Source organism: Procambarus clarkii, chromosome 63, assembly GCF_040958095.1.
Source record: "Procambarus clarkii isolate CNS0578487 chromosome 63, FALCON_Pclarkii_2.0, whole genome shotgun sequence".
NCBI classification, from domain to species: domain Eukaryota; kingdom Metazoa; phylum Arthropoda; class Malacostraca; order Decapoda; family Cambaridae; genus Procambarus; species Procambarus clarkii.
Genome location: NC_091212.1, coordinates 16,014,219 through 16,039,083, shown reverse-complemented (window position 1 = coordinate 16,039,083; position 24,865 = coordinate 16,014,219). Strand labels below are relative to the sequence as shown.

At 41.2% G+C, this 24,865-nt stretch overlaps 1 protein-coding gene across 5 annotated transcripts in view; it reads right to left on the bottom strand.

The window, feature by feature from the left end:
• Window positions 1-24,865, bottom strand: part of LanA (laminin subunit alpha) — a 550,694-nt gene that overhangs the window by 318,559 nt on the left and 207,270 nt on the right. For all 5 annotated transcript variants that reach the window (XM_069308774.1, XM_069308775.1, XM_069308777.1 and 2 more), the window contains 5 exons: window positions 23,308-23,404; window positions 15,227-15,330; window positions 9,025-9,152; window positions 5,001-5,128; window positions 875-999 (listed from right to left, as the gene is read on the bottom strand). In XM_069308774.1, coding sequence (XP_069164875.1) covers window positions 875-999; window positions 5,001-5,128; window positions 9,025-9,152; window positions 15,227-15,330; window positions 23,308-23,404 — 582 coding nt within the window. The remainder of the gene's footprint in view (window positions 1-874; window positions 1,000-5,000; window positions 5,129-9,024; window positions 9,153-15,226; window positions 15,331-23,307; window positions 23,405-24,865) is intronic.

The window sequence follows — 24,865 nt, the reverse complement described above, 5'->3', positions numbered from 1 at the left end:
ATGTGCTTGGTGGACCTGGATGTTTATAAATGAGTTCCAAACACCGAGACAAATAACGAGTACCGAATCAACTTTTTCGGAGAAATTTTCTACGAGTATCGCAAATAACGAGAACTGGGTCTTATGAGAACTGAGGTTTCACTGTATATGGAAGAGGTTTAATTGAACTAAATATTTAATTTCATCACCAAGCTAAGATCTGCTATCAGAACTATAAAAAATTATGTTTTCAGATAAAACACAGCTCCTCTGTTCAAATCCCTAAACTTGCTAAACATACACTCACTCCACACATTATCTTGTGCTATTAACACTTACAAAACCTTATGCATAAATTCTAATCTGATTTTAAAACTCTTCCTAAAAGGATGTAATAAATCCAATGAGCATCACACCAGAAATAAATCTCTCTTTTGATATTCCCAGAGTCAGACTAAATCTGTGCAAACCTACCATGCAAATAAAAGAACCCAGTATATGGAACACTCCATAATAAATTAAAAAAATAAATTTCAACCCGTACTTTATTCAAAAGTAGAACGAAAACATTCCTAATTTCATCTTCATTGAATCCCATCTTGTGCTGCTAACTCATGTTGTTCCCAGTTTATGATTAAAAAATAGAACTTCATCATTATAATTTATTATACAATATATAATGCAGTTATTATGTTGTACAGTATTCTAATTCTGTTATAATGTACCTATCAATACAATTATTGGTTAGCTTAGGGACTTGCCTGAAATGCTATGCATGTTAGTATTACTAGTATTGGCGATGCAAGAATGTATAAATCACTAATGTATGTACTTTCACAACCCAATGTTCCTTCTCGTACATAAATAAATAAATCAATAAATACTTCAAAATTACCTAAAATTTCTGGCTGACCATAATAGCCTGCAGCGCAACGCTCACACCGATCCCCAATGTATCCCTCTTGGCAGTCACATCTTATGGAGAACCCATCATCCAGAAAATCACAACTCTCTGCAAAGCTGGAAAAATTGGGAAGGTCTTGTATTATATCCATAAAATAACATAAAATGGAAATGTGACAATATATAGTTGGGAAAATAGCAAAAATTAAACTAAGTATGGTTCAACTGCACAAGAGGAATTGAGGAAGGTATCCAAATCTCCTGTAATGTAATACTTCACAATACAAATACAAATATTCTTTCAAATACCGATGCCCCTTTTTTCTTCCTTATATTCTTTTTGCCCATCTTATCTCTACCTACCATTTGTCTATCCTTTGTTGGTTATGGACCAATAACCCCTGGATGAACAGGGCCAACAGGGGCCAATGACCCTGTGGCCCAGTTTTTTACCACACTTTCTAGTTGGTGGTCTAGCCAACCAGGCTGTTAGACACTGCTGTAAACAGTTTAACATATGAATCACATTTATGCTCCTTATGTTTAGAAGGAGTGTTGAAAAGTCCTGGTTCTCTAACCCTCTAACTGCTCACCCAAAATTAGTTTGATTTTCTGATATATACAAAAAAATCATTGGAACTTTGAATAGCATAAATGGTTCCTAACATGGGAGTCAGTCAATGAAAGGTGATACCCCTCTGGACCAAAGGGCAGTCCCTCTAGATTGGAAATATGCAAATCTCACCCCTATTTTAAAAAAACCAGCGTTGAATGTAATGAAACGCCATTTTCTGGGTGAGACCCGGAGGCTCCCCGGAGCTATACTGGGCTGATGTGTATATATTAGACTGTGGCAACAGTCAATTGAAGGAGTTCTAGGCCTACTGGGGACCAGAGCCAGAACCTGGCCTCCTCAAGAAAGCTACAAGGAGCAATGACCTAAAGACACCCCCGTGTAATTGGAAGCAGTCTTTGTCTGCCATCTACCAGGTCAGGCACCCAGAAAGGTAGGAATTCCAAAACAAAATACTGCTGATCAAATAATTTGCAAACCAAAGGCCGAACTAGCAACAGAACTCCCCAATCAAAACCAAGGAAACAAGTACTATGATGTCACCACAAACGGCGCACATTCGTCTGCCCTCCCCCCATCCCTGGAGGGGGACAGGGGGGGGGGGGGGCAGACCTCTACGCCGGCAACTCTCCTCAGTTCAGAGGCTGAGTATCAAAAATGCGAAAAAACCACCAACCGGAGGTAGGGAGGGGAGGGATGCAGGGGAATCTCCGTGTCTCACCCAGAAAATGGCGTTTCATTACATTCAACGCTGGTTTTCTGTGAAGAGCCCCTTCGGCTCCCCGGAGCTACCAAACCAAGGATAAAGAAAAAGAGGGACTTACCCGGGAGGCGGTCGTCACTCACTCCTCAACTCGAAGTCGATTCAAATGGCTGCAATGTGCGACCCAAGGCTACACACACCCAAGAAGGCCCACTACCCTGTCAGTTTCAAAGCATTATATGACAAAGAGTGCTGGGAAGACGGGACACCATGAGCGTAGCTCTCATCCTGTAACTGCACTTAGTAATTACCTAAGTGTAATTACCTATCATAAACGAGATACCGTGCAGCCAGGAACCTGATCGACCTCCATAAGCCCCATGCCCAAATGTCAGCCCAAGATATATTCCCAAAAACAGCAGCCAAAGCTGCGAACTTACGAACGTCATGGGCACGGGGATAGACCACAGGCTGGCTGGACCGAATAATCCTAGGGACGACCTGGGAGACCCGCGCCTTAGAACAGGGACGAAGGGAAACTGGGTCCAGCCAAAGCGTGTCCCCCTGCCACGGAGGCCATGAAGCGCAGCAGATACCGGCAAAGAGCTGCAACTGGACACAAAACATGATGCACCCCTGGCCAAACCAACCAAGCATCAACAACCCAAGGACCCCTCCGGAAAGCAGCAGACTGATTTTTCACAAGAAGGAGAAGGATGCAAACGAACGAAATAACCACCAGAACCGAAAGAGCAGAAACCCCTGCGCCGGAGGAGAGCATGAAGCTCCCCGACCTGACCCCCAGAGGCCAATGCCAACAAGAAAAGAGCCTTATAAAAACAGTCCTGAACTGAGGGGGCCGCCACAAACTGAGGAGAAGAGAGAAAAGAGAGCACTTGGTCCAACGACCAGGACGGCTCAGGCGACGCATGAGCAGGCCAGAGGTGAAACAATGCCCGAGAAAGCTTGCAGAATGGAGCAGAAATGACATCCACCCCGAAAGCAAGCTGCAGCGGCTCTTCCAGCCCCGCACGAAATGAGACGACAATATTTGACACAAGATGAAGGTCCTGAAACAACTAGAAGCGGAAGGACAAAACAACCCGATCAGAAATCGAAGACAACGTACGAAGAGACAAAAATTGTTGAAAGGATCCCCAGGAAATTTCATACTGCCATCTAGACGAAACTCGCAGGTGGGACACCATCAACTAAGCCACCTGATCACCATACAAGTGGTGATACACTCGCGTCATAAAGACCAGACACGAAGAGTGGAGGAGAAGATCGAACCAGCCACATAACAGTCCGGACCGATCTGCTGAAAGAGGCGGAGCCGTGGGAAGACCCTCGGATTCGGACATCGAGCAAGAAGCGCCTGAAACCAAGGCTGGCCTGGCCACCAAGGAGCCAATAGGACTACTCTCCCTTGGCAAGTCTCCAACCGAGCTAGGATCTGGAGCAACAACCGGATCGGAGGGAAGAGGTACAGGTAACTCCGCCTCGACCAGTCCAGCCGAAAGGCATCGACCAGTCCAACCGAAAGGCGTCGACCAGTCCAGCCAAAAAGCATTGACCCTGATGGCCTCGCAGTCTGGGAAGGGCGCCACATAAACTGGAAGACGCCTCGACCACGCCGATGCGAATAGGTCCACCTTTGGGCGCCCGTACGTCTGGCAGAGCCAACTGAACAAGTCGGCATCGAGCATCCATTCCTTGGAAAGGGGAATGAACCAAAACAGGCTGTCCGCCAGGACGTTTGACACCCCCCTGAACATGTACCGCCAGGAGAGCCAAACACCGAGAACTCAGCAGACGAGTTACCTGAAGCGACCAGCCCCAAAAAACCATGGACCCCATCAAACTCCTGCGGTTCAGACAATGAATTACCAGGGAGCAGTCCGAATGGAGTCGGATCGTTGCTCCTCAAGCGACCCAAATCCTCTGAAGTGAATGCCACACCGCAGCAAACTCCTGCGCCTTGCTGTGAGCTCGACGGAAGGACAGACCCCCACTGACCTTGGCCGGCCTGGTGAGCACTTGTCACAAAACCCCAGCCGAGAGACGAGGCATCCGTAAACACACCGAGCGAGCGCTCGGGGAGGCACCATGGCTCAGAACCCTGAGAAACCCACAGAGGAAGCTGGCGACGCAGCAGCCGATGCAAGGCTCCCGGGATTATAACCATTAGATCAACACTAGAACTGTGAACTTAAGCCCCAGCAGATGGTGAGCTACTTCCTCCTTCCCTCCAAGATAGTGGGGAGGTGGGGCAAATGAATTTACATAAGTTCTGAGATAATTCAGTCATTTGCTTACATAGTTGGAGGATTTTTTCAATGAGTTTCAAGGCTTTGGTCTCTATTAAAGCCAGCAGTGGACTTTTTGACTCAATGACTTTCTGGTTGCCTTCCCCAGGAAGGTGGTGAAACTAAATTTTATTGCTCCTTGCATTTCTGTAGGGTGGGGGTGGGGGGGGGGTCGGTCCTGGCCCCCAGTAGACCTATAAAACTATGGCTGATGCAGCCACTATATGGTGAGTAGATGGTACCTACTCACCATATAGTGGCCTCCGGAAACCACACAAGACTTACCCTAGAAAAAGTTTCTATAGAGAACATATTACCAAGGAATATTGTAACCAATACACCATTGATCATCTAATTGCCTTGTACACCAGGAGATGATCCTGGGTGGTGGAGGTTCGAATCCTGGTCAGGTCAAAAGGAGTTCTTAGTGATTTATGGCTCATGCATTCATGCAGCCTGTGTCATGATAGACCTATTTATCAACCTCTCCATTTATATCTCGATAGCATTCCAGAACTTTAGCCAGACTCACTTATTAGTAATTGATGGCATTGGACAGGCACAGATAAGACAGTCATATGGAGTTCCCTGTGTGGCCTTTCCATGGTATCCTGGTGCACACATTTCACAATGGTCACCAACTGTATTGTGAAGGCAGTTCTGCGAGCAAAAATATTTATTAATAAACCATTTAATGTTCATATGTTATTAATATATACTTATTAAATAATAAATTATTTGATTCAATTACAATTTCTACAAAACATTGCCAGAGCTTAAAAACCTAACATAGAGTTTTAAATATTCATATTTGGTCTAGATACAAATGAAAATAAAAGATAATGGTGCCTTTGTGGAAGCCAAGATCTGACACATTAGTTATGAGTTCTGATAATGCTGTTTACTTTTGAAAACCTTCTTCTTTTATAGCAGTCTTGCACAATAATCTTCTGAAGTCTTTGAACTTACTGATCACACCTAATATAAAAATTAAATTACAATAAGTAAAAAAAAAAAACTGAAAAGCCACAACAAAATAAAATAGGAACATATACTTAAATATAAATTTACATTCCTATACTTGCACAAAATACAAACTTCACAAATTAAACACTAATTATATAAAAACACATTGTAATGATGTTTCCCTACATTGAACCTAAATGCCCCAGATACGAGTAAGTCCCTGATCATTTTTGGCTGCAAAGAAAAGGCGATAACATCTAGGTCAGAAAGAGCTGTAGAAGAAGCTAAAGTAGTAGATAAAATTGTTGGCCTCGTGGAAGGTCTTACAAACAGAGAGAATGTGTGCGACTACAGGAGAATAGGCAGGTACGTAAAAGGGAAAGATCGACCTTTGAGGATCACCCTAAACGGTGCCAAACAGATGGAAGAAGTACTAAGGAATGCTAGAAAATTGCAAAGGGATGAGGATGGGAAAGGGTGGTCATTAAGACGAGATCTTTCAAAAGAAGATAGAGAGAAGCTGAAACTGAACCTCGCCGAGGCAAAACATTTAAATGAGAGCAGGAATGAAGAAGAAATAAATTCTTTTTTCTACAAAGTGATAGGGGTAGGCAAACCAGTAAAGTGGTACATAAAGGCAAACCAACAAAATCAATAGAGAGAGGGGGAGTGAAGAATAAGGAGAGGGGGAACAAGTTCCTGAAGATTGCATACACCAACATAGATGGAGTGAGATCGAAGATACTGGAGTTAAGTGATGTAATACAGCTGCAGACACCAGACATTGTTGCACTCACGGAGACAAAACTTGAAGATGTAATTTTAAATGAGGTCATATTCCCAAGGGGCTACTCAATTTGGAGACGGGACAGAAAAATTAGGAAAGGCGGTGGCGTTGCTGTGCTGGTAAAAGAACACCTAAAGGTGAAGGAAATAATGACTGCCAATCCACAAGAAGTTGACATAATAGCACTAGAGATCTGCTATGAGGATGATAAACTAATGATGATAAATGCATATAGTCCACCGCCAAGCAGCACATGGTCAAAGGAGGAGCTAGATAGTAAACGTGAAGGTCTTATAACAATAATGAGAGAGATTATAGCGAGAGCGGATAACGATAGATCACGACTGTTGATAGTCGGTGACTTCAACTTGAAATCCATAGACTGGGAAGCATATGAAGCTAAAACAGAAGATTTTTGGACCTGTAAATTTGTAGACCTCATCCTGGAAACATTCTTGTATCAACATGTTAAACAAGCTACGAGGATGAGGGAAGGGGACGTTCCCTCCATGCTAGATTTGATATTTACCAGGAAGGAGGAAGAGATATTTGACATTCAGTACCTTCCTCCCTTGGGTAAAAGTGACCATGTCTTTTTGGGAATAAAGTATGCAATGCGTTATAAGCTGGAAGAAAATAAGGAGGTTGAAGCAGTTGAAAAACCAGACTTCAGGAGAGGACATTATGGTGACCTTAGAAATTTTTTTAGTGAGTATAATTGGACAGACTTGATGCTAGGCAAGGAAGTGAATGAGATGTATGGCAAGTTTTGTGAAATATATGATAAAGGCACAAAAAAATTTATACCAAAACAGAGATGCAGAACTAGGAAACAGGATTGGTTCAATAGAAATTGCGAGAGGGCTAGAGACCGAAAGACACAAAAATGGAATCAATACAGGAAGAGGCCGAACCCCCAAACATACCAGCGATACAAAGATGCGAGAAACAACTACACGGCAGTGAGGAGAGAGGCAGAAAGAAATTTTGAAAAAGGGATTGCGGACAAATGTAAAACAGAACCAGGTCTATTCTATAAATTCATAAACAACAAATTGCAGGTAAAGGATAATATTCAGAGGTTGAAAATGGGAAATAGATTCACGGAAGATGAAAAGGAAATGTGTGAAACACTAAACGAAAAGTTCCAAAGTGTGTTTGTACAAAATGAAATCTTTAGGGAACCAGATACAATAAGAATTCCAGAGAACAACATAGAACACATAGAGGTGTCTAGAGACGAAGTGGAAAAAATGCTCAAGGAGCTCGGTAAGAACAAAGCAGCTGGCCCAGATGGCGTTTCACCATGGGTTCTGAGAGAATGTGCATCTGAGCTCAGCATTCCACTTCACCTGATCTTTCAGGCATCCCTGTGTACAGGAATCGTAGCAGACGGGTGGAAACAGGCTAACATAGTTCCAATCTACAAAAGTGGCAGCAGGGAAGACCCCCTCAATTATAGACCTGTATCATTAACAAGTGTAATAGTGAAAGTATTGGAAAAACTAATCAAAACTAAATGGGTAGAACACCTAGAGAGAAATGATATAATATCAGACAGACAGTATGGTTTTCGATCTGGAAGATCCTGTGTATCGAATTTACTCAGTTTCTATGATCGAGCCACAGAGATATTACAGGAAAGAGATGGTTGGGTTGACTGCATCTATCTGGACCTAAAAAAGGCTTTCGACAGAGTTCCACATAAGAGGTTGTTCTGGAAACTGGAAAATATTGGAGGGGTGACAGGTAAGCTTCTATCATGGATGAAAAATTTTCTGACTGATAGAAAAATGAGGGCAGTAATCAGAGGCAATGTATCAGAATGGAGAAATGTCACAAGTGGAGTACCACAGGGTTCAGTTCTTGCACCAGTGATGTTTATTGTGTACATAAATGATCTACCAATTGGTATACAGAATTATATGAACATGTTTGCTGATGATGCTAAGATAATAGGAAGGATAAGAAATTTAGATGACTGTCATGCCCTTCAAAAAGACCTGGACAAAATAAGTATATGGAGCACCACTTGGCAAATGGAATTTAATGTTAATAAATGTCATGTTATGGAATGTGGAATAGGAGAACATAGACCCCACACAACCTATATATTATGTGAGAAATCTTTAAAGAATTCTGATAAAGAAAGAGATCTAGGAGTGGTTCTAGATAGAAAACTATCACCTGAGGACCACATAAAGAATATTGTGCAAGGAGCCTATGCTATGCTTTCTAACTTCAGAATTGCATTTAAATACATGGATGGCGATATACTAAAGAAATTGTTCATGACTTTTGTTAGGCCAAAGCTAGAATATGCAGCTGTTGTGTGGTGCCCATATCTTAAGAAGCACATCAACAAACTGGAAAAGGTGCAAAGACATGCTACTAAGTGGCTCCCAGAACTGAAGGGCAAGAGCTACGAGGAGAGGTTAGAAGCATTAAATATGCCAAAACTAGAAGACAGAAGAAAAAGAGGTGATATGATCACTACATACAAAATAGTAACAGGAATTGACAAAATCGACAGGGAAGACTTCCTGAGACCTGGAACTTCAAGAACAAGAGGTCATAGATTTAAACTAGCTAAACACAGATGCCGAAGAAATATAAGAAAATTCACCTTCGCAAATAGAGTGGTAGACGGTTGGAACAAGTTAAGTGAGAAGGTGGTGGAGGCCAAGACCGTCAGTAGTTTCAAAGCGTTATATGACAAAGAGTGCTGGGAAGACGGGACACCACGAGCGTAGCTCTCATCCTGTAACTACACTTAGGTAATTACACTTAGGTAATTACTTACCAAGCATTTGCCAGTCTGTTTATCACACACATCAGCATGACCATTGCATTGACACGGGACACAGTATCCCCCAAAGGGTCCTCGCTCAGCACGGTAATATCCTTGGGCACAGTCTTCACACGATGAACCTAAAAAAATTATTACAGTATTGTATGTTCATTTATTCTAAATATTAACAAAAACCAGCATTTATTTATTTATTTATTTATTTATTTATATATAGCATTGAATGGAATGAAACGCCATTTTCTGGGTGAGCCCCGGAGGCTCCCTGGAGCTTATCAGGCTAATGTACGTTATATTAGACCGGGACATTAGCTATGTAGTTCAGACCTACCAGGGACCAGCGCCAGAACCTGGCCCCTTCAGAGAGGTTTCAGGGAGCAATGGCCCTGGAAAACCCCCTTGTGGTTGGGGTTATCCTTATCTGCCATCGACCGAGGTTAGGCACCTAGCAATGTAGGCATAACAAAACAAATTCCACATGGCAAAACACTAAAACAGAAAACAGAAATGAGAGGTAGAAACTCCCAACAATCCCAAGGAAACAAGCAAACAAGCAAACATCGCAAATGTGGAGCGCAAACCACCACATTTGCTGGCGGAGATACAACACAGAAAGGCAAAGCACAGCCCCCAGACAGAGCCCCCAGGGAAATGGTCAACACAGACCAAAAACCGAGAGACAAGGTGTGGGAGCAAGCATAACAGACAGGGACACTGAGCCCAAACCCTAGGGCCCAGACCCAAAACAATTTGGATCTGGGCCCAAATTGCGCATCCCATCATATGATGGGATGCGCAATTTATAGCAAGTCACTCAACCCATCATATGATGTGTTGTGTAACTTAAGGGTTAAGGAAAGCAGTCCTAAGTTCATACAGTCCTAGTACACTATGTTACTCGGGGCCACTGCACCACATACAGCAGGAAAACCTCCACAGGTGCAGAGAGTTGACAGCCACCCCAGAGCGCTTCAGCCTACAAACTGAGGTGTTGGGCAACCGGCGTAAGGGTCTAGGGCTTCCCCCTCTCCCTCCTGAGGGGAAGGGGGAGAGCTGCACAGACAAACGACGTGGCGGTGGTGGATGACGTTTGCTTGTTTGTTTGTTTCCTTTTCTTTGGAGAGTTCTGCTTCTCTGTTCAGTCTTGGGTTTTTAGCAATTTCCTACGAAGTGGGATTTGTTTTGAGATGCCTACCTTTCTGGGGTGCCATCGACCGGTGCCTGACACCGGTCGATGGCAGATATGGGATAACCCCGCAAATACAAGGAGTCTTCCTTGGGCCATTGCTCCCTGCACCTCTCTGAGAGGGCCAGGTTCTGGTTCATGTAGTAGGCAGAACTGAACCTGGTAGGCAGAACTTCATTGAATGAAGCCCCAGACTAATATAGCGTATATCAGTTCGATAGCAGCAGGGAGCTGACGGGGCTCCCCACAGAAAGCTTAATGTAACGGTCAGCTACAGCTTCATCTGGGTGAGTTTTTTCAACAAAACTTTGCAGTTCTTTCCATACTGCATATATTTTCTTAATGACAAAGAGACAATTTCTACTGCCTCTACTCACAACTATTTTCTTAGATTGAACATTACCACTGACTTTCTTGGGACCCATGGCATGATATATAATAATTACTTTTATGTTCAAAAAACAAAAAATGTAGAAAAACAATGAACTTCTTCACAAAAAGTTCAAGCACGGTCGTCACTAGGCGGGAGAAGAACCACACTCACGTCGACCCATATCAACAAACTCGAGAACCGAGACAAACCTCGAATGCCGAGTTAAATTTTACGAAGAAATTGAGCTCGTATTCTGAAAAATTCATAAAGAGGGGCATTCGTCAACCGAGGTTCCTCTGTGTCAGGCTGAAGGTCAGTGGCTGTGTGTCAGAAGATGGATGATGATACCAATCTTGGTTAGGAAGGCTTACCCACACATGGGACATATGTGGGTGGGTGCTACTGCAGAGGTGGAGGTTGCTCTAGCGTTGCATGTGGCACATTTCCTCTGGGCCTCTGCAGTCCATATACTATCTGCTGCACAGGCCCCTGTGATAACTTTGCTTCTCCATGTTCGATGGTCCGAAGCACATGACTCCCATGTGCTGGGGTTGATGTCCAGAACCTTGAGGCAGTATTGAATCATTTCTTCTGCTCCTCAGCTGAACACATGCTCTGACATAATTCTCCATACAACAGATGTTCTGGTATTTGGCTGTCAGGCATTCTGACGGCATTCTGACAACATGGCCTACACATGTTGATAGGATAAAATGATAAGATGAATTATGAAAACATTCAAATCCAAAGATCCCACAGTAATGCTAATACTATTTAAATCACTGGTGCTGTCCTGTCTGCGCAGTATTCATTTCTCCTTTCAGAGTAGGAGAGCTCTCTGAATTAGAGGGAATACAGAGAACTTATATGACACACATAGAAACAATAAAACATCTGAATTATTGGACCATCTCAAAGCTCTCAAAATGTACTCTCTCTTGATAGGAGACGAGAAAGGTATCAAATAATATAGACATGGAAGAAACTGGAAGGCAAAGTCCCTAATTTGCACAGTCGAATAACAAAATACTGGAGCAAAAGATACAGAAGGAAATGCAGAGTAGAACCAGTGAAGAGTAGAGGTGCCAAAGGCATAATCAGAGAACACTGTCTAAACATCAGGGTCCACAGCTGTTCAGTACCCTCCCAGCAAGCATTATAAATATTTCCGGAAGAAAGGTGGATGTCTTCAAGAGGAACCTAAAGACAAGTTCTTACAAGATGTGCTGGACCAGCCAGACTATAGTGGATTTTTACCTGATTTTACATGATTTACCTGAGGAGCACTAATCCTTGTGGCCTCAACAAGGACAGGAAGATGGCAGTTTGTCAAAGGTCCCCCCATTTGCCTGATGGTCTTTTCCCAGGTATATTTTAAAATTCATCAGGGTTTTGGCAGTTATGGCTTGGGCGGGTAGTCAGTTCCATGGGTTAATAACCCTGCAGGTGAAGAAGCATCTTCTGTTCTCAGTTCTACATTGTGGCTTGGTGAGCTTGAAACCGTTACCCCTTGTTTGTGTTACATCTGACCATCTGAAGAAAATATCCAGATCAACATCTTCTAACTTGTTCAATATTTTGAAAGTTTCAATGAGATCCTCCCTGTCATGCCTGGTTTGCAGTGTTGTTAGCCCTGTGGCCTTCAAACATTCCTGATACAAGAGATGACGTAGCTCTGGAATGACTTTTGTTGCCCAATATTGTACCTTCTCCAGAGCAGCTATGTCCTTCTGAAAGCAAGGTCTCCATACTTAGATACAGTTACTTGAGTGGAGGCACACCAGAGATTTATACAGTTGAACAAAATTCAAATTCAAATTCAAAATCTTTATTCAGGAAAAGTACATACATAGTTGATTTACAAACATAAAGGTGGATTTATAGATAGAGCTAGTACATACAATACTTAAAGCCACTAATACGCATAGCGTTTCGGGTAACATTACCTTCGAACCATTACCTCCTTTTCCTTATAGTCAAAAGTACACTTGATTATCCCAAAAGTTTGGTTAGTTTTTCTGACTGTTGCACCTACCTGTTGTGCAACTTTTAATGAGTGGTGGATTATGACTCCAAGGTCCCTTTCTTCATCAATCTGCTGTAATGTAATGCTATTAATTTGATAGTCGTGGCATGGGTTGTTATGCCCCACATTCATGGTCTGGCATTTGTCGATACTGAAAAGCATTTGTCAGTCTTCTGACCAATTGTGAAGTTCATGTAGACCTCTTTGTAAGGCTTCAATATCATTATCATTGCCCACTTTACCATAAATCTTTGTGTCATCTTCAAATTTGATGATGTGCTTTGTAATATTCTCATCTATGTCATTGATGTGTATGACAAAAAGAGTGGATCCCAAAATGAACCATTGTGGCACCCCATTATCACATTTCTCTATTCAGATTCATTTCCATTTAGCACGACCCTTTGCTTTCTTTCCTTCATCCATTGATTTATCCATTTAATATTTTACCATTTATTCCATGGGCCTGTAATTTCCTTGCCAGTCTTTCATGTGGTACCTTATCAAAAGCGAAATCCATGCATACTACATCCACCGGAAGGCCTTTGTCCGAGTAGCTGGTTACCTTTTCCAAAAATGTGAGCAAATTTGCAAGGAAAGATCTGTTTTTAAGAAATCCTTGTTGTGTCAATTGTACAACGCTGTTCACTGAAAGATGGTGAATGACTTCCTCCCTGAGGATTCTCACCGCAAGCTTGCAGATGTGAGAGGTCAAGCTATCGGCTGGTAGTTTTCTGTTGAGCTCATTCTGCCTTTTTAGAAGACAGGGGGTGAGATTTGCATATTTCCAATCTCGGTGGACTGTCCTTTGGTCAGAGATTTTGTGAAATGTAATTTCAGCAACATGCATAGTTCTTCTTCCAGTTCCTTCAAGACTTTGATTGGATTCCATCCACTTCTGGGGCTTTTGAGTCTTTTAGTTTGTCAATGTTCTTTCAAATTATTTTGCGTGTTATGGGTATATCCATAAATTCATTCTCTTCCTCTCCTTCAAACATTTGTGTGGGTGATGGGATATCATCCAACCTTTCAAGTGTGAACACTGATGTAAAATAATTATTCAGTGTTTGCTGCCCTTTTATCATCCATTATAGCTTGGTTTGTCTCATCTATTAAGGGTCCAACTGAGTCCTTTATTTTGGTTTTACCTCTTATATAAGCATAGAACAATTCTGAATCTTTCTTTATGTTTTTGGCAACTTTTCTTTCATAGTTTCTTTTGGCTGATCTGATTTTGTGAATGGTTGAGCTTAATGCCCTTTTGTATAACTCATAATCAATGATGTCTATCGTGGATTTATAGGTTCTCCAGAGATTCCTCTTAGTTACCAATGCTCATATTAAGACCTGTGTCATCTATCTAATTTCCTTTCATGTCTTTCTTCTTTATGGCACACATTTATGAACGAGTTCTGTGAAGACCCTCTTGAAATTTTGTCATAATGATTCCGTGCCATGTTTGCCCATCAGCTCCCTCCAGATGATGGTTTACTGTTCCTCTCTTATTCCTTGATAGTCATCTTGCTGGTGATCTAGAAATTCATAATTCATTTTGCACTTTGGGCGAGCGAGCGCCAGACCCCAAGATGGGCCGGGCATTCCATGTGAACACGCGGTAATACTTTAAAGTGTATACTCTATTCAATTTTGTCACCTCAACCCTCGACTTAGTTTTTTTTATTTTACTATCAATGTGTTCACAATAGAATTTCATACAGGAGTATATGCATATAAAGACCAAAAGCCTTGCATACCACCCGCCCCAAACCAAGAAATTGGTCGCATGTTACCCGGGAACACGCAAGAGCAATAAAATGTGTATACTCTTTTCACTTTGGTCACTTCAATTCTAGTCCTAGGTCTTTCATTTTGGTATCAATGTGTTTGCAATAGAATTCCCTACAGGAGTATATGAATATAATGTTCAAAAGCCCAACGTGCCACCCGCACGAAACCGAGAAATTGGCTGTGCGTTACCTGTGAGCGCGCAAGAGCAATAAAATGTATATTCTCTGTTTATTCTGGTCACCTCAATTCTTATCCTAGGTCTTTCATTTTGATATCAATGTGTTTGCAATGGAATTCCTTACAGAAGTATATGCATGTAATGTCCAAAACCGAGGTGTGCACCACCCGCAGCCAAGCCGAAAGCAGGCCAAATTTTCTCATTTTTGACGCACCAATGCATCATTCCCGCACATTTGTCTAATAAATTTTTTATGCCATACTGCATCGTCCCAGAGTGTAGGTGTTAATGTTTAAATATTTGTAGTCCATCTTAAAATATGGTGGTCACATGAGAGGGTTAGCCTTTTCCCCACATTAATTTGATCAATCTTGAAATTGATATGTGGGCCTGAGGGCCACACCAAGCAATAGCCTGTTGGATAAAGTTATCGCACATAGAGCCTGGCCCCAGGTCATGCTCAGGGAGTAGAATAACTCTCAAAACCCTCTCCAGGTATGTTCAGGTATCTACCCAGCGATAATCACATGACTGGCAGTTACCTTTCCTCTTGTCTACGTGAACTTAATTTTATTATCCTATTACACCTACACATTTTGTTAATTACAAAGGCTTAAGAAAGATACATTTCTAAGGATAACATACCTTCATAATTAACTGGACACTGGCAGCGTTCCACCGAGTGTGCTGGCCTTGAGCTTGGGCCAGCCCAATTATCCGTAGGAATATCAATGCTTGTATTAAACAACCTGTGGGGGAAAATCATTTACTGTAATTATATTATATTATATTATATTATATTATATAATATATATATATATATATATATATATATATATATATATATATATATATATATATATATATATATATATATATATATATATATATATATATATATATATATCATGTCATTCATGCCATCATGTCATATCATGTCATATCATGCCATCATGTCCTTTCCACCAGGCTCAGCAGGGGGATACACTGGAGTAAGACCTCAGCACCTCAAGGAGATGACAAACCCAGTTCTCGGCGAAGTTGCCAAGACACTACTATCAGAGATCACGAAGTTTGTCAACGACTGTCTCACTGGGTTGATCCCAGATGCAATTAAACCCTTCTTCTTCGGAGCATCCCTTTGTGCCCTTAAGATGGTGGAGTCAGACCCATTGTCGTGGGTAACACACTTCGGCGCCTTGTTGCTAGGGCAGCTGTCAGAAAAATCAGCATAGACGCTGCAACGATGCTTCAACCCCATCAACTAGGTTTTGGTGTCCCCCATAGCTGTGAAGCAGCAGCTCATGCAGCACGAGCCTATATCAAGGACCTCCCAGAAAATAAGGCATTAATTAAATTAGACTTTATAAATGCCTTCAACCAGGTAAAAAGGGATGTGGTACTGGAAGCAGTTCGAACCAGCTTTCCTTGTCTATTTCCTTACATTTCAGCAGGGTACAGTAGGGAATCGACACTGTTGTTTGGGGAACATGAAGTTGTTTCCGCAGAAGGTGTCCAGCAGGGAGACCCACTTGCCCCTTTTCTTTTCTGCATGGCAGCTAAGGAGGTCACAAGCAGGTTGTCCAGCGAATTCAACATCTGGTTCCTAGACGATGGCACCCTGGCAGGGACACAGGAATCCCTGCTAGGAGATCTTCAGCTAGTGAAATCTAGGGAAGAGGAATTAGGCCTTACACTAAATCCATCAAAGTGTGAAATCATCTCATCCAGCCAACCAATCATAGATGCAGTATGAATCTTATTGCCAGGAGCCCAAGTGATCGCTCTCACCGACAGTGTGCTGCTAGGGACACCTCTGGGCTTGAACGCCATTGAGGTAGTCCTCGAAGAAAAGCTTAAAGACCTGAGGAGGATGGAGGCGCGAATAGGGGCATTGGATGCTCACGATGCTTTGTACCTTCTTACAAGGTGCCTGGCCTTGTCCAGACTTACCTATTTCCTCAGGTGTACTCCTTCCTTTGACAGCCCAAAATTAACGGAATACGACTCACTCCTAAAGACAATAACTATTTAAGTGTTAAACCTCTCCCTGCAAGATGACCAGTGGGACCAAGCAACGCTCCCAGTTAGACTCGGGGTATAGGTATTCGCAAGGCGACACAGTTAGCATTGCCGGCATTCTTATCCTCGACCAGTGCTACGAGTGAATTAGTGAATGAAATACTACCAGAATACCTAAGGAACTCCACTGGGATTCGTGATCCCAAATTTGTGGAAGGAGCTGGTCAGTGGGACACTCTTGCCAATTCACACACCTGACCAACTTTTCCAAAAGACAGTAAACAGGCCAAATGGGATAGCCCCATAGTGGAGAACATTGCCAAAGCATTGCTGGACGCAGCTTCTAAGAAGGACAGAGCGCGTCTCCTAGCTGTGCAAGCCCCATGATGGGGACTTCCTGTTGGCAGTCCCTAATTCCGCCTTGGGCACCCGCCTGGACCATCAGGCCCTAAGTATTAGTGTTGCTCTGCGCCTTGCTGCCCTATCTCCACCGATCACCGGTGTGTTTGCGGCCATGCACGGGCAGACCAATACGGCAGCCATGGTCTCATCTGTCGTAAGACACAGGGAAAGATTGCCAGACACGAAGCAGTCAATGACATCATCAAGAGAAGTTTGGCTACAGCTGGGTGTCCAACACAAAGGGAACCCCAGTTGTGCAGACCTGACAACAGCCAAAAACGACCAGATGGAGTCACCCTGCAACCATGGAGGGAAGGTAAACAGGTCATATAGGATTACACCTGTGCATCTACAGTGGCTGATATCTATTTACGTTACAGCTCAGCGGAGGGAGGTGGGGCAGCCACCTTCAGGGAGACCCAGAAAATCCACAAGTACAGAGACCTAGAACATTGTTACAGGTTCGTGCCGATAGGCTCCGAGACTCTGGGCGCCTGGGGTAAATGTGCACTCAAGTTTTTAAAGGAGGTTGGTGAGGAACTCACTGGGAAAACTAGAGACCCACGAGCGGCCAGTTTCCTGTTCCAGCGCCTCAGTGTCGCAGTTCAGAGGGGAAATGCGTGCTGTATTCTAGGTACGCACCCAACCTCCGAGGAGCTGGACGAGGTCTTCGAACGCTGATTGTTTAATTGTTATGTATTTGTGTGTGCTTGTGTTCTCTGTAAACTGTAGCATTGCAATAAAATAAAACAAAACATACAAAAAAATAATAGGGGTGGTAGGAGAAGAAAAGAATAAAGTATTCAGTGAGAATCCACAAGATCTTCTCTGAATGCTCTTTGTATTCTTCTTCGAGGATGTGGGTCCCTGCAATTGCACCAGAGGTGGTACCCCTAATAAATAAATAAATAAATAAAATATTATATATATATATATATATATATATATATATATATATATATGTCGTACCTAGTAGCCAGAACTCACTTATCAGCCTACTATGCAAGGCCCAATTTGCCTAATAAGCCAAGTTTTCATGAATTAATTGTTTTTCGACTACCTAACCTACCTAACCTAACCTAACCTAACTTTTTCGGCTACCTAACCTAACCTAACCTATAAAGATAGGTTAGGTTAGGTTAGGTAGGGTTGGTTAGGTTTGGTCATATATCTACGTTAATTTAAACTCCAATAAAAAAAAATTGACAACATACATAATGAAATGGGTAGATTTATCATTTCATAAGAAAAAAAATAGAGAAAATAACTTAATTCAGGAAAACTTGGCTTATTAGGCAAATCGGGCCTTGCATAGTAGGCCGATAAGTGCGTTCTGGCTACTAGGTACGACATATATATATATATATATATATATATATATATATATATATATATATATGTCATACCTAGTAGCCAGAACGCACTTCTCAGCCTACTATGCAAGGCCTGATTTGCCTAATAAGCCAAGTTTTCCTGAATTAATATATTTTCTCTAATTTTTTTCTTATGAAATGATAAAGCTACCAATTTCATTGTCTATGAGGTCAATTTTTTTTATTGGAGTTAAAATTAACGTAGATATATGACCGAACCTAACCAACCCTACCTAACCTAACCTATCTTTATAGCTTAGGTTAGGTTAGGTAGCAGAAAAAGTTAGGTTAGGTTAGGTAGGTTAGGTAGTCGAAAAAACATTAATTCATGAAAACTTGGCTTAATAGACAAATCTGGCCTTGCTTAGTAGGCCGAGTACGACGTTCTGGCTACTAGGTACAACATATATATATATATATATATAATATATATATAATTATATATATATATATATGTCGTACCTAGTAGCCAGAACTCACTTCTCAGCCTACTATTCAAGGCCCGATTTGCCTAATAAGCCAAGTTTTCCTGAATTCATATATTTACTATAATTTTTTTCTTATGAATTGATAAAGCTACCCATTTCATTATGTATGAGGTCAATTTTTTTTTATTGGAGTTAAAATTAAAGTAGATATATGACCGAACCTAACCAACCCTACCTAACCTAACCTAACCTATATTTATAGGTAAGGTTAGGTTAGGTAGCCAAAAAAAGCTAGGTTAGGTTAGGTTAGGTAGACGAAAAAACATTAATTCATGAAAACTTGGCTTATTAGGCAAATCGGGCCTTGAATAGTAGGCTGAGAAGTGCGTTCTGGCTATTAGGTACGACATATATATATATATATATATATATATATATATATATATATATGTCGTACCTAGTAGCCAGAACGCACTTCTCAGCCTACTATGCAACGCCAAATTTGCCTAATAAGCCAAGTTTTCCTGAATTAATATATTTTCTCTAATTTTTTTCTTATGAAATGATAAAGCTACCCGTTTCATTATGTATGAGGTCAATTTTTTTTTATTGGAGTTAAAATTAACGTAGATATATGACCGAACCTAACCAACCCTACCTAACCTAACCTAACCTATCTCTATAGGTTAGGTTAGGTTAGGTAGCCGAAAAAGTTAGGTTAGGTTAGGTTAGGTAGGTTAGGTAGTCGAAAAACAATTAATTCATGAAAACTTGGCTTATTAGGCAAATTTGGCCTTGCATAGTAGGCTGAGAAGTGCGTTCTGGCTATTAGGTACGACATATATATATATATATATATATATATATATATATATATATATATATATATGTCGTACCTAGTAGCCAGAACGCACTTCTCAGCCTACTATGCAAGGCCCAATTTGCCTAATAAGCCAAGTTTTCCTGAATTAATATATTTTCTCCAATTATTTTCCTATGAAATGATAAAGCTACCCATTTCATTATGTATGAGGTCAATTTTTTTTATTGGAGTTAAAATTAACGTAGATATATGACCGAACCTAAGCAACCCTACCTAACCTAACCTAACCTATCTTTATAGGCTAGGTTAGGTTAGGTAGCCGAAAAAGTTAGGTTTGGTTAGGTTAGGTAGGTTAGGTAGTCGAAAAACAATTAATTCATGGAAACTTGGCTTATTAGCTTGGCTTATATATATATATATGTCGTACCTAGTAGCCAGAACGCACTTCTCAGCCTACTATGCAAGGCCCGATTTGCCTAATAAGCCAAGTTTTCCTGAATTAATATATTTTCTCTAATTTTTTTCTTATGAAATGATAAAGCTACCCATTTCATTATATATGAGGTAAATTTTTTTTATTGGAGTTAAAATTAACCTAGATATATGACCAAACCTAACCAACCCTACCTAACCTAACCTAACCTATCTTTATAGGTTAGGTTAGGTAGCAGAAAAAGTTAGGTTAGGTTAGGTAGTCGAAAAACAATTAATTCATGAAAACTTGGCTTATTAGGCAAATCGGGCCTTGCATAGTAGGCTGAGAAGTGCGTTCTGGCTACTAGATATGACATATATATATATATATATATATATATATATATATATATATATATATATATATATATATATAAATTGGTGTATACTGGCAGCAGGTTTTCTTTTAATTAATAACACTTTCGCGCTAACCGGACTCACCGAGGAGTCCTGTTTCGCCTAACGCGACCGCATAGTGGACATAAACTTATGTCCTCTTTTAAAATATTTGTATAAAATTCAATTTTTATCCGATTTACTTTGGGTTTGTTTCAAACTGAGCGCCATGAGGCTCTCTTTCTCACCAATAGGCTGCATGGTACAATAAGTTCATGAAAGGTTCACAAACATAACAAAAGTAAAAACATTTCGTGTGTGTTTGATTCTCACTGATATGTTCCAGCGTTGTTTTATATTTGGCGCTATTCTATCTTACGCTTTGTTGATCTTTTTTACCTACGGGCTCATAGAACATTCTATTGCGAACACATTGACACAAAAATGAATGACGTACATAGAATAATAATGTCATGAGAATGAAATAAGTATAAACTTTCAAAGCGCCGTGCGTCGTCCCGTCACCGGGTAACAATTTCACCACTTCCCACACTCTTGCGGGCGGGCTGCAATCATTATTCTACGCTTATATTCATATCACCGTGTTGAGAATTTCATTGCGAGTCCATTGATACCAAAATTAACGCTGTAGGACAAGTGTGGAGGTGATAACAATCCCAAGAGTAAAAACATTTTGTTGCTGTTGGGCGCTCACGGCGAGTCATCTTCGTAGTTATTTATTTGGTGCTGGTATCCCTATACGTTTCGTGACTTTTTTTACTGATGTTCTTCTAGAGAATTTTATTGCGAACACGTTGGTACCAAAATGAAATACGTAGCTCAAGAACTAAGGTCATGAGATTAAAAAGAGTATACACATTTTTGTTTTTATGCTTACGCAGCAAAACGCCGTGAGCACTTACGGTTGTTTCCCTGACCTTCGCGGAGAGTGCGAAAGTGTTAAACTGTGATTAAACTTTTTAAATTTTTTGCTGTGTGATTTCTCATGCAGTGTATGGTGGCCACTTTACTGTTTGGACACAATACCGGCTTACTTGCATAGTTCTGGTAAATAAAACATGTAGATAGGTATACAGTATATAACATGCGTAAATAGTGTAATAAAAAAATAACAGTATGGTTGGAGGAGCTATGTTGGCGAGTAAGATGTTGGAGTGAGGGAGAGCCTGTCTGGGTGTGGCTGCACTCACTCGCGATGTTTTAATATGTTGATGGTAAATGTATATAGTGTGTGACAGTGTATAGTGTGTACATATGTTGTAAATATACATAAATGAAGATGAAACATTGGTGTGAATAACTGTATGATGGGAGGAGCAATGTTGGCAAATACAATGTTGGAGGAGTGAGGGAGGGCTGGCTGGGTGTTGCTGCTCACACTGGCAATGTTCTGAATGTGTTGATGGTGAATGTATATAGTGTGTGACTGTGTATAGTGTGTACATATGTTGTAAATATACATACATGAACATGAAACATTGGTGTGAATAACTGTATGATGGGAGGAGCAATGTTGGAGGAGTTAGGGAGGGCTGGCTGGGTGTGGCTGCTCACACTCACGATATTCTGAATGTGTTGATGGTGAATGTATATAGTGTGTGTGACAGTGTATAGTCTGTAAATAGATTGTATATATACATAAATTAGCATGATACATGGTAAATATGTGCAACATATGTGTACACAAGTGTCATGCAAGTAACACAGTGTCCTTGGACAGTACGGATGTTTTACTGACATAATGTAGTGTATGTGTTCATTATACATAGGATTAGCACGTAAAAACAAATATAATGTATTTGGAACTGTGCGCAAAAAATGAACAAAAATACATTCACGGCAACTTGCACACCCCGCCCCGGGCGCCCCACCGGCCCCGGGAGCTTACGGCACGGGCGCACAGGGAAATGATGACGTCACGCGCCACCTTATGGACCCCATAGCAGCCAAAGTAAATACAATTTCGAAATTCCGTTGCTATACCCATATACATGGAGGGGTTTTTGACACTTTCAGAACAAAAAATGAATTTTTTCCCGAGAATTTATTTCTTGCGCACTAAGGGGGCGTCATATTTATAGGCCGCGCAGTTAAAGGGTTAACAATATTGCAAATAGAGGTGATCCCAGGAAAAGTAATTTCAGACATGCACACTATTAACTTCACTACCCAAACATGCTCTGCACTAGGTTTTTCAGAAACACATCATAGAATTTAAAATGAAGGTCAATATAACATTTTCAGGATTCATTGTGACTTATTAATATAAATCATATATTTCTGAGGGGAAGCCCCTATGGCTCCTTGGAGCTTATCGAGCTAATGTATGTTATATTAGATCGGGAAATTAGCTATGGAGTTCAGACCTACAGGGACCAGCACCAGAACCTGGCCCCTTCAGAGAGGTTTCAGGGAATAATGGCCCTGGAAAACCCCCTTGTTTGCTTTGTTTTCTTGGGATTGTAGGGAGTTTCTACCTCTCTGTTTGGTTTTTTGTTTTAGTTACTTACCATGTAGGGTTTGTTTCATTATGCCTACCAGTTCTGGGTGCCTAACCCCGGTCGATGGTGAATAAGGAAAACCCTCAACCACAAGTGGGTTTTCCAGGGCCATTGCTCCCTGAAACCTCTCTGAAGAGGAGAGGTTCTGGCACTGGTACCTGGTAGGTCTGAACTCCATAGCTAATGTCCTGGTCTAATATTGCATACATTAGCCCAATAAGCTCCATGGAGTCTTCGGGGCTCACCCAGAAAATGGTGTTTCATTACATTCGTCGCTGTTTTTTTTTTAGCTCTTTCAGCTTATTAAAACTATTAGAGGCAGAATTTCCTTCTTTAAAAGACATACCTGGCTTCAATTGAATTAGTCCAATAATTGGCTCGAATGAAAATACCGTCAAGTCCATAGAGAAGCATCATGAACTGATCTCGCTGTATTGGTAGACCTGAAGATATGTAAATATAAAAATTAAGTATTACACAAACAAAAATAAACATTAAATACATTAATATATATAGATAAATACTGTATACTGAATCACACACATAACAGTTAAATTGTTCAGCCAAAATTATGCAATCCAACACCAGGGAAGAAGCAGTGTTCCACAAAAGGATATTGGTGATGGTCATGATAGAAGTAGTGAAGATGGTGTTGGATACACAAAACACTTATGGAACTCAATACAGTCGTGAAATATAGCTGGTATGAGAATATGGAAGTTCACATTGCTTTAACCACTGCACTGTGCAGAGCGCTTTGAGCCGCTAGATCGGGGATGTGCAGGGCACCTCAGGACACTTGTGGGTACAGCGTACCATTCAAAACTTCCGCGGCTACACAGGGTTCATATCACGGCTAAAGTAGATCACATACACCTACACAGTTGAGAGGCGGGACCAAAAAGCCAAAGCTCAACCCCCACAAGCACAATTAGGTGAGAACAATTTTTTTTTTAGTTTCCCGTGATCAGAGACAGCATTTTAACAAAATAAGAAGAGAAAAATATTTTTTTTAAGAATTTATTTTTGGCACACCATGGGGGTGTGCTGAATGCACACCCCCATTTTAATGCTGAGCAGTGCAGTGGTTAAGTGCAAGGGTTGTGCACATCAGGAGCAACAGTGTGGACTTTGTCATGCCATGCACTTGCATGTGCACAGTCCTTAATTGGTTTGTTATGCATCTGGCAAGTCATGTTTACTATGTATAGGGAATAACATGGACAATCCAATGGTATTGTAATGGCTGTCATATGCCTGTTATTAAGGATGCAATAAGGAGCAGAAGAAAAGCTATCTGAGTATGTGATATTCATTACTGGGATATGTGAGGAGGAGTAATGAGCTAGCTGGTGGTAGCTAAGGAAGGTGTGAGGATGTGTATTGTATCGCCAGGACAAGACGGTCAGATCAAGACCCACTAGATGCAAAGTCACAAGTCATGTATGCCCTCTTCTAGCTTCCAGAAGCTTCTGCCTTTTCCGTAACTGGCATGACAGTTGTATTATCATTGGTCAGTTTTGACAGCTGATGCCCCACTGGTTCTAACATCAGTGATCTGCCAACAAAGGGTTTTGGGCAACCAACCCACGTTGGTACGATTGTCTCTCTTTGTTTGAGAGTCTACCTAGTTTAGACGCAAGATCTTGATGCAGCCACATCAAGATGCAATTAAACATCTCTGGACTCCAGCAAAGTTCTCTAGCATTTATCGTGTATATCGGGCTTGTGTCCCAAAGGGTCCCTAAGTTGTTTAACCTGCTACAGAGTCTGTATATATAGGAACTTTTAGAAGTGACAGTCACTAATATACTAACCCAAGTGAACTAAGTGATAGCAGGAAGCAGGAGTAATAGAATGTTAAAGCATTCATTATCTGGGATATCAGTGTGGAAACAAAGTCG